The 10,304-nt window shown below is 41.1% G+C and overlaps 1 protein-coding gene across 1 annotated transcript; it reads left to right on the plus strand.

Moving 5' to 3' along the window:
• zdhhc18a (zDHHC palmitoyltransferase 18a) lies at positions 1 to 7,251 on the plus strand. The gene is made up of 9 exons (XM_030782195.1): positions 1 to 242; positions 573 to 733; positions 891 to 1,040; positions 1,221 to 1,358; positions 2,178 to 2,229; positions 3,060 to 3,162; positions 3,403 to 3,515; positions 4,406 to 4,508; positions 6,894 to 7,251. Exons 1-9 carry the CDS (start codon positions 1 to 3, stop codon positions 7,236 to 7,238), a joined length of 1,407 nt encoding a protein of 468 aa, XP_030638055.1. The 3' UTR covers positions 7,239 to 7,251.
• Positions 7,252 to 10,304: the final 3,053 nt, after the last annotated feature.

The raw sequence follows: 10,304 nt of genomic DNA on the forward strand, positions 1-10,304 counted from the left end.
ATGAAGAATTGCGAATATCAACAAATCGATCCCCGAGCACTTTCAACACCAACTGCTACACCTACTTCAACTCTGCCATGTGCGGGAAAGAACCCTCAGCGTCTCCGCAGAAAATGGGAAGTGTTCCCTGGGAGAAATCGCTTCTATTGTGATGGACGGATCATCGTTGCACAACAAAGCGGTGTGCTTCCCTTGACACTCGGCCTTATTCTTGTCACCAGTGGCTTATTCTTTGTATTTGAGTGAGTATCTGAAGGGCGACACACATTAAGCACGTTGGGGCGTCAAGTTTCTCAGTGGCCGGTATGAAGTTTGTAACAGGCAAGCTGTATCCCAGGGGATATGCGTTAGTGTCAGTTCATAAACTCCTTATACTTTTTTTTTTTTAACCTCGAAAGTTAAAGCAAATGTTCAAACTGGCATCATAACCAAAGATCAGACAACGACCACACTTAAACTAGAACTAGAACAGTTGCAGAGATTTATTGGGATCTTTCGTCAGCGATAGACTCATTTGCCGCTTGGCCCTGTGAAGGCTTTAACGCACACTTTCATGTCCTTCTCTCATATAGCTGCCCCTTCCTGGTAGCTCACCTCACCGTCTGTATTCCAGTGATAGCTGGAGTGTTGTTTGTGTTTGTGGTCATCTCCCTACTTCGGACCAGCTTTACAGACCCTGGGATCTTACCGAGGGCCCTGCCTGATGAGGCTGCCGACATTGAAAAACAGATCGGTAAGAGCTTTGACCTGAGGAAGAATACAGGTCCTGCTGTACTTTACCATCTGGATTTGCCAGAAGCGTGTTTTTTAAGTAAATGGCACAGAGAACTGTTTGAACTTATTTGATCTGGATTGACGGATCAACTGAGGTTACAACTTTCCTCCTTTAGATAACTCTGGGTCCTCCACTTATCGTCCTCCTCCGCGTACCAAGGAGATCCTTATAAACAACCAGGTGGTCAAACTCAAGTACTGCTTTACTTGCAAGATGTTCCGTCCACCTCGGACCTCCCACTGTGGTCTGTGCGACAACTGTGTGGGTAAGCTGTCCATCTCTGTCTACCCAACTGTAACCTTTATATCTTCTCAACAATGGCATTATAAACTGTCCTTAGAACAGCTTGCATAGTCATATTTTACAGGGTTTTTTTTTTTCTTCCACGAGTCTATGAAAAATGACAAAGTGAAATGTTTTTTTTTTTTATCTTCTTTCCATACAGAGAGATTTGACCATCACTGCCCATGGGTGGGAAACTGTGTTGGAAAGCGCAATTATCGCTTCTTCTACACTTTCATAGTATCGCTCTCCTTTCTCACTTCCTTCATCTTTGGCTGTGTCATCACCCACCTGACCCTGCGTATGTACCGCTGCAGTCATGCATTTAGTCATGTGTCGCTCGTTAGTAATCAGTATTTCTCTGTTCACCTCACAGTTAAACTTTGCTTGTTGTTAAATATTATCTCAGAAAACTGCTCAAAAAAGCATACAAGATAGATTGTTTTATATATATGTTTTGAGTTCTCTGATATTAAGCTCCACACAAATAGCCACCCCAGATATCGCCTCTGTCATTTTGAACTACACCCTCCTCACAACAAATGTCATTGTGGCTTCGCTGTTTATTTTGGCCTTGAATGAAATTGCATGTACAGGTCCTTGCTATTTCTTATCATGGCTTTGTCAGTGGCAAATGGCTAAATCTAATCTGTTAATCTGAAATGTGGCTTGCTCAGTGCCACACCTCTAAATCTTTCTTAATCTGTTAGTTGGAGCAGGTGGTAGGCCTGTGTCACACAAGCTAGTATGAGACACTCAGAAACAAATTAACAACAGCTTAGATGAAAGAAAAGATTCAGCTAGCTTTTGTTTTGCAAGAAAGAATGCAGCATTCAGGGTGTCTTGTTCTTATCATTTCACAGTTTACCAGGAAAGTTGTCATGTCATGACTGACTTGAATGATTTGAGTTTGTATAGTTGAGGAGTTTAATTTCCAGCACTTCACGCATTATGAAAGACGGAAGACTGATTGTATTTTTCTTTTCTTTTCTTTTCTTTTCTTTTCTTTTCCTTTCTTTCTTTCTTCCTTTCTTCTTTCTTTCTTTCTTCCTTTCTGTCTTTCTGTCTGTCTTTCTTTCTTTCTGTTTTTCTTTCTTTCTTAATTTTTTTTTAACCACAGGATCTCAGAGTGGAGATGGCCTCATTCAAGCCCTACAGGACAGTCCAGCTAGATATCCTTTTGAATGCGAGTTTCCGTCCATCTCTGTGTGGGATGGGTGTCCTTAGCCTCTGTCCTCTGATAAACACTACATTGAAGATGACAGGTCAATATGGACGTCTCCATGACAACAGCTTGTATAAGTTTCCTCTTTGCCCCTTAATCCTTTTCACCACTAATTGGCTCAATTACGGTACCATGATGTATACACTCTTAACAACATGGTTTGTGTTGCTGCTGGAGGCAGATTGCAGTTCCATAATACAGACCTAAGTCCTCCAGGACCCTGTGTGCTGATGTCACTGGTTAGACAGCATTGCTTATCTGTTAGGCCACATTTAAATCGATCCCCGATCTCCTCTCTGAGGTCTTTGTAACAGATTGATCTGTACAAGGTGGGTTTAATTCCGTGTTACCTTCTGGACAATGCGATGCTGACGCAACCGTTGTGAGTGATGCATCCCGTAATTTTCAAATCTTCTGGAAGATACAAGCAGAAGAAACTAGTGGCTCACCTGAGTCTTGCTTTGTTAATAAGGTGAAGTAGGATTTTGTTGCTCCGGATGGTTTGGCACGGTGCAGTTATCATAAGAGGTGGGACTGCGAGTTTGCTGATATGTAGGTGATGCTTATACAATTAATCATTTTCTACTGACCATGTATATGTCAACTGCTGTATAGAATATGACGCACAGTTTGCGTTTCGGGGGAGGCTCGGCGTGGTATTGAGAGAAACACTTAGTGGTTTGATTGAAGTATTGCATGTTTATCTGCTGCACAAAACAATTTTATTTCTAGGTTTGTTTTTATTTGTGTTTTCTGCCTTAACATTTCCTCCTGTACTGTTGTGGAGTTGGTCGTCTGTTTTTTCTCCATATGGTCTATTTTGGGCCTCTCGGGCTTCCACACTTACTTGGTGGCCTCCAACCTCACAACCAACGAAGATGTAAGTGTCATTTGCGGTGTATGGAAATGTTTTAGCCTTTAAACAGTTCCTTATAAATCTTATGAGATGTGACGTGTCTAATGTTTGAAAAGCTCAGAGGGATCCAGTTTTTTTTTTTTTACTGAGCACATTAACTCTTACTAAAGACGCTAGATCTTTCTTTAAAAGTCTCTTTTGATTGATTCTACTGCCTGGAGGTATTTTTTGACTTTGATGTGTTTTTTTTTTTTTTTTTTCCAGATTAAAGGTTCCTGGTCGAGTAAAAGACGAACGGAGGAGTTGGGAAATCCCTATAGCTACAACAACATTTTTACTAATTGTTGCGTGGTACTGTGTGGTCCCATGCCTCCCAGGTCAGTGGGCTGAATATACCACTGTGATTACTAGCTGCTTTTTAGAGAACTCACATGAAAGGATCTTCTCCGTTTTTTTTTCATCTTTTTCAGCTGTGTGTTCTTATCATAGAGTGACTGTGTTTGAAGCCTTCCCCAGGCTGTGATAAACGAGTTTCAGACCGGTTAACATCGGCGTCCTTAGCTGCAAACAGTGAAAGTCCTTTGGGCCGAGATTTGAGCTGAGGCTTTCACATTGAAATCGTCATGTCAGTCATTTCACTGTTAAATGAAATAAGACTTGACTGTTTGGTCCTGATAAGATTTAAATACTCCCCCCCCCCCCCCCCCCCCCCCCCAAAAACGTTAACTGTACTTGTGCTTTAGCGGTGTTTAGAGAGGAACATTGACAGGCGTAAAATACGCAACCAGTTACACCGGAAGTTAAGGATATGAGATTTACTTGTATTGTTTTTGTATATCACCAGATCGACAGTCACAGATTGACTGCGATTTGCAAAACCTGATTTTGTTGTTCAGGAAGGCCTGTCAACATTTAATCCAACTTTAATCCAAGCATGTTAATGTTACTGTCTAAAAACTCCTATTACAGCCAGTGAACCGCTCCCCCACTCCAAGTTAATTTAAAGTGGCGTCACAGCGGTGGAAAGATAAAGTTAACAAACCTTTTCTTTAATGACTACTGAAGCAAATGTGCTTCAGTAAAGGACAGATGCATAGCTCATTTGTTTGTTAGTTTTGTTTGTTTGACTGCATTGATTGATTCAGTCGTTCGTTGTAGTTTCTACATGAACACATTTACTGGGCATGTATTACATAGGTTGTCAGTGCTCTGATATGTGCGTGAGTAGAGCTTTGTAACCCCTGTTTCTGCTCACCTTCTGTTGCAGTTTGATTGACAGAAGAGGCTTTGTACCTCCAGAGGACACATCTCAAACGGTCACCTCGGAGATGGAACTTCCTCCCTTCATGTCTAAGAATGACACAAACATGGTAGGACTGTTATCTAATGGCAGAGTGGAGATCCGGCTTTCCCCTAGTATTCTAGAATATTCTTTTGAATAGATACGCGTTAGACACGTTCAGCCTTTAGCAAGCTTCAGAACTCCTCAGTAACACGACAGAGTGACTCCTATAGACTGTGACAAAGGACCGTGCCAGTATACAGCTGAAGGCCGCTGTTGTAGTCAAAGCCAAAAAAAACCCCGGCCTGCTGCCATTGGCCCAGGACTTACTTTAGTATATCACATCACTGCCTAAGACTCTGTCTGGCAGATCAGACTCGGCTGTCATCGAGATCCTGTCAGACGTACTTGATTTTGATTTGTTTGGTCTGTTTCTCGTTTTTCAATTACTGTAAAAGGTGGTCACTGTCTGTTTATTTATTTATTTATTTTTTTCCCTGTATGTGCTGAAACGGCTGTAGAATGAAGATTAGCATTTTGAAGGGTTAGCCTTTTAGCTGTAGTGTTTTTTGTGAAGTCCTTGTTCTTCGCAGTGTAAAGGAAAACATTTGCACCATTTGTGTGTTCATTCAATACTTTTTTTTTTTTTTTAATTACGTGATCATATTTCACTGTATTTAGCAATACGTCTTTTTGGAAACCGCAGTGGAAGAACCCATTGCTTTGTATTTTCTCAGTTTAGTCTTGGCGGGGTTCATCGTCAATTTTTAAACATGTTGATGGGTTTCCTCGCTTATACCCTAAAGAATCTTGCTGACTCCATAAAAACGAAAAAGTTCCCCAGTATTAAATCAGCTGGGTTTTTTTTCTACGTCTTCGGAGTATGTCATCAGTTCTGCTCAATAATGACACTCACAGTCTTTGTCTGTTGCAAATCACATAGCACTATAGTTTGTTGATACGTTCAGCTGTGTTAATGTTTCTGTGAATGTGAGTCAAGTTAACATTTTTTTTTTCCCCCTCACAGATCTTTCTTATCAGTGTGTTGTTCTGTTTGGGGTTAAGGAAGGATAGATTTTTCAGTTTGTTTTTGTTTTTTCGCCTGGGTAGTGGAGGTCTGGGGTGACATCACACAGTGCACATAAACTGACCGCAGGCACCTCACAAAGCTATTTTAAAGTTAATTGTTCAGTTCTTGTGAATGCCGTCGTGCCACGTTATCTTGAAACATTAAGCCATTTATTAATGATTTAAAGTGTTTTTTTTTTTTGTTTTTTTTTACATGTAATGAAATAAATGTGAGCTTTTTAAAAAGTGTGTTTTCAAGCAGTAATTTGTGTAGAGATACATGTTGTTCAGATAAACTGAAAGGCCTCTCTCTCTTGTGTTTTGTTCGGTTCTACTCGTGTGCTTGGCCTCCTCTGTTTATGACTTTAGGCTACGAGTTAACATTTTCCAGAATTTTCTTAGCATGTCCTGGTCTGTTTTGTGATGTAACACAGGAGGAGAATTGTCAGGACTTTGCTTTGTCCTGCGCCGCCTGAAGTCTTCAGCTGCCCTCTGGGGCCGGATGGTAAGAGTGTGAGAGGGCAAAAGCGCGTCTGTGCGGCCCCGACCCTCCGGCTGTGCATGCCACTCGGTTTGCTCCATTTTTCCTCTCACGATCCTTTTGTTCCATCATTTCATTTCATCTCTCCTTCTCTTTCAGCTTCTCTTCAACATGCTGAATTGTTTTAAAGCGCAGTAACATGCCCGTACGGCCAGAGAACTTCATCTTTACTGCCACTATTTCAGATCATCTGCCGGTCACGTCAGCCACCTCCTTGTTCGGCGTTTGTAAACATTTTTGAGCTTGAAATTCGTCCTTATTTGGGATTCAAACCTTTTTGAAGTGTAGTCGTATCACCTTATGTAACTGTGTATCAAACGCCTCCTTACTCTCTGCTGATTTTTGTCTCATCTAAAGCTAGATTTTTGAGCTCTAATTTCTGTTTTTAAGACGTTCATCATCCCTTTTGTGGAAACCACTCAATTTAAGTCAGCGGTCTTAGTTTTGGTGATTCCCAGAGACGTTCAGAGGTGTAAAATAATCATTTATTAACGTTGAATTTCTTTCCTGCCATCAAATGGTCATCTCTTTTTTTTTTTTCATGTCCAGTAACCCTTGTGAAAATACTCATGCTCAGCATTCTCTTATGTCTCTGGCTCTGCTTCTCTGTCTGAGTAACGATGCCTGTGCCTGTCTAATCTGCTAAATGAAATGCTCTTCTTGCCCATCAAGCCTCCTCAGATCTCAGCAAACTCTCTCTTTGTGTCTGTTCTCTGCTTTCCTTTTCAGCATCTGTAATCTCTCTAACAGCTCTAATCGCCTTCTCGCTGTTTCTTTTCTCTTTTCTTTCTTTCTTTCTTTCTTTTTTTTTTTTTAAACTGTTTTTCTAAATCTGTCATCTGTCTGTTCTCCTCCCGTGCGCAGTGCACGCAGGGCACTAAGGAGCTTCTGGAATCGGTGGCTCACTCCTCGCTTCTCCGGAGCCCCTGTAATCCAGGCACACCCAAGACCGCCCCGGCGTCTCAAGAGAGCTGGCTTAGCACCGTCTCCGGGGCCCCGACGCCCTCGCCCGGATCTCCGCCCTCCGGCTGCTCGGGGCGCCAGGCCCGCAGACCCATCGACAATCCCTGCCCGCAGAAAGCCGGCAGACGAGCGGTCCTCCACGCCTCCAGGCCCGCGTTCCATCTGCCCAGTCCTCCGTACTCCCTCACTCACAACCCGCTCATCTTCAGTGACGCTCCCAACGTGGGTTTCATTCCGTTGGCTTGAGGAGCATGCATCTCTGCTGGAAGACAGCGTTCTCACTGCACCCACAGTCACATTGGTTCAAGTGTTTTTTTTTTGTTTTTTTTTTGAACTCAGGATCTCCTGGGAGGCATGCCATCTCTGGGAGTCAAAGGAGATAAGCCAGCATTGGACATGGGAAGTGTGTGGACCTATTAGACAACTTCTCAACCAACTTTCTGTATTGGGCTACGGTTGTAATAGTAGATGGACAAAACAGATGTTTTGAAAGTTTCAAGCGCTTGTAATCTCTATCACTTTTACCATCACCTTTATTAGACATTGAGAAGCACAATACGGGTTTTGTTAAAAAAAAAAAAAAAAAAAAAAAGGCTGTTCTTTTTGCACAACGTCTCATTAGATTTCATTTTCATTTTTGTCGTCAAGCCTTGAGCCATAATTCGCCTTGAGCCATCAGCGTTGCTACCACACAGCAATAAATCGGAGAGTAGTAGTCCTCTGCCCGACACGGAACTGTCCAGCACACCAATAATGATATGATATGCAACCCAGTGTCAGTAATGGACGTGATTTTGACACAAAAAGGCCCTTTATAATTTCATGTTGGATTCCACTAGAGCTGGAACTTTAATGGTTCTGGGGGTTCCACGGTATAATAGTGAAGTGGAAGTATTAGGAGACAGGTTACACCCTCCATAGATGAGTTCACAGGCTCTTGAGTGAGTCAAGAATGGAGTAAATGTAGTGGTATGATGTGGTTTATTTGGTGCATTTGATACTGTAGGTCAGGGATTTGTCTAATGTTTGTTATTACAGTACAGGACTGTCTTCAGGGCTAAAAGAATGTTTTAGCTGTTTTTTTTTTTTTTTTTAGGAATTAAATGCATTCTTCCTTTAATGCTACGACAGTGTTTCATGTGGTGGTATTTGTTAAAGTGGATGAGAGTGGCAGAATTTTCTCTGTCAAACTCTGTTTATAATGTATTGTCATCTGCCACTAAGTCCAAGAAAGTTACCATGTACTGTATTGTGAATGAAACTCTCGCCTTGAAGATGATAAATTGTTACTTTTTCAGTCAGACTGACAGAACGCGTAAATTAGCACATGCTACGGGGGTTGTGTGGCTGATATTCCCAATTGAAATATCCTCTTTAAAGGATAAGTGGAATAGACAAGTGTTGCACATTTACATTATACTGAAATGTAGACATAGACTGAAAATTAAACTCATAACTGCCAACCAGGTGTTTTGGAGTTCATTAAAAAAGTATTCAGTGAGTGCCTGTTAAACATAAAAAAAAAACATGCTCATGTAAAAAGGAAATGTTCTGTCTCCAATAGTTGATTACAGATTATGTACATCAACTGTTAAAACTATACTGCTAGACCGTCTAATCCAAGTTTAGAAAGACAATTGCAAAATCATACCATAATGCTGTAAGTGCTCAGCTGCTTTGACAAATTATGGAAATATCTAAAAATACATTGGATAAAATGGCAAACTTTGTAGTGATTTATGAGCACTGCCGTGTTATCTGGCATGAACGTTCTAGAAAAGTAAACCGATACCACTGCCAGGAACTGTCAGGCAAGACTTAGGATTGCTTTTCACTGACCTTTTCTTGTCCTGTGTAATTCTACACCTTTTGGTAGTTTGTCAAGCGACATACCGTACAGTGTGTCAGCCGAATTATTTTGGAAAAGTTCATTGGCAAACACTAGAGGGAGCTGTTTACCTCTAAATCCTCTCAAATTACAGTGGTGCGTACGAACCAGGTTATTCAGTCAAGAATGAGGGAAATTATAGGTGAAGGGCTGCATGTGGAGGTTTATCTTGTGGCATACGTGAGTAAGGAGTAGATTGTTGTAATTTAGTGATCTTTATTGCAACGGAGCATGAAAAGATTCACTCCAGTACACAATCATTGGTCAGTTTTCATCTGTAATTACCTGCGGTCAAGGGTCAGAGTGATCCATGGCAATTTTGGTTAGCGTAATCAGTCCCTTAAGGTACCATGGTGAATAGTTATACATTAAAAACCTGTCAAGATTTATGGACGAAATGCCCATATTTAGTGTCACCAAATATGAACCCTGTCTGTAAGAGACACCAACCAAAGGCCTTCTGTTCTTCTGCTCTGCTTTGTGTCACAGTGCTGCAGATTATAACAAAATCACTACAAAGAAAAATTTCCTGCTTTCGTAATACAATTATGTAGAATAATAATATTAATGCTTAATTTTGATTTATGTTTTAAAATATGTAATCAGATTGATTACTCGCATGAAAATGTGACATTTGACTTAAATCCCTTTTAACAGTTTGGGATGGTTTTCTTTATCTTCATTTTAGTTCATCTTGAGTTGCTGCAGTTGTAAACTACCTGTGTCTACTCTTAGACCTGTGTTTGAAGCATACCTGGTTCAGATGGGATTCGCGGGGGGGAAAAAAAATGAAGAGCAGTGGCAGTCATTCCTCCTGAACTCAACCTTGTTGGAAGGACCGAGTGGTTTGAATTTTACTCCCGGGGTGAACTGTCTCTTTCAAACGGTTTTGGAAAATGTTAACATGAGATCAGATGTTTTCAGAATCTTTTTTTCTTTTCCTTCCCATCAAGACCATATCTAATGAAGGGGATCACAAACCTGTCGCTTTCTGTGGACCAGCATAGTTATATTCCACCCGTAGTAAATGCTAGCGTCAGAATAGGCGTGTGGATGAATGAATCAGACGCATGAAAACAGTGTCATTTTGGAGAGCGAAAACACCAGGCTCATTAGCGGTGAATACGTCAAAAGATTTTGTCTGTCTGCACAAAAGCATGATCTAGGGGTGTCATGGTTAAGCCGCGTCCCTTCATTTCGTAGTTGCTGACAATTTAAATGGCTCATTACCGATCATTTTTGTCGACTGTGGTTTCACCACGATCTCTTGAGTCATTTGATTTTGCATTTCACTTGTTATTACAACCACGTCTGGATCACGCTGTGGAGACAAATGGATGTCTGAGACTTTTTTTTATTTTTTATTTTTTTTATTTGACACTGATCTTAATCAAAGAAAAAACTGATGCTGTCAGCATTTGGTA

This window comes from Chanos chanos, chromosome 8, assembly GCF_902362185.1.
Source record: "Chanos chanos chromosome 8, fChaCha1.1, whole genome shotgun sequence".
Classification (NCBI taxonomy): Eukaryota; Metazoa; Chordata; class Actinopteri; order Gonorynchiformes; family Chanidae; genus Chanos; species Chanos chanos.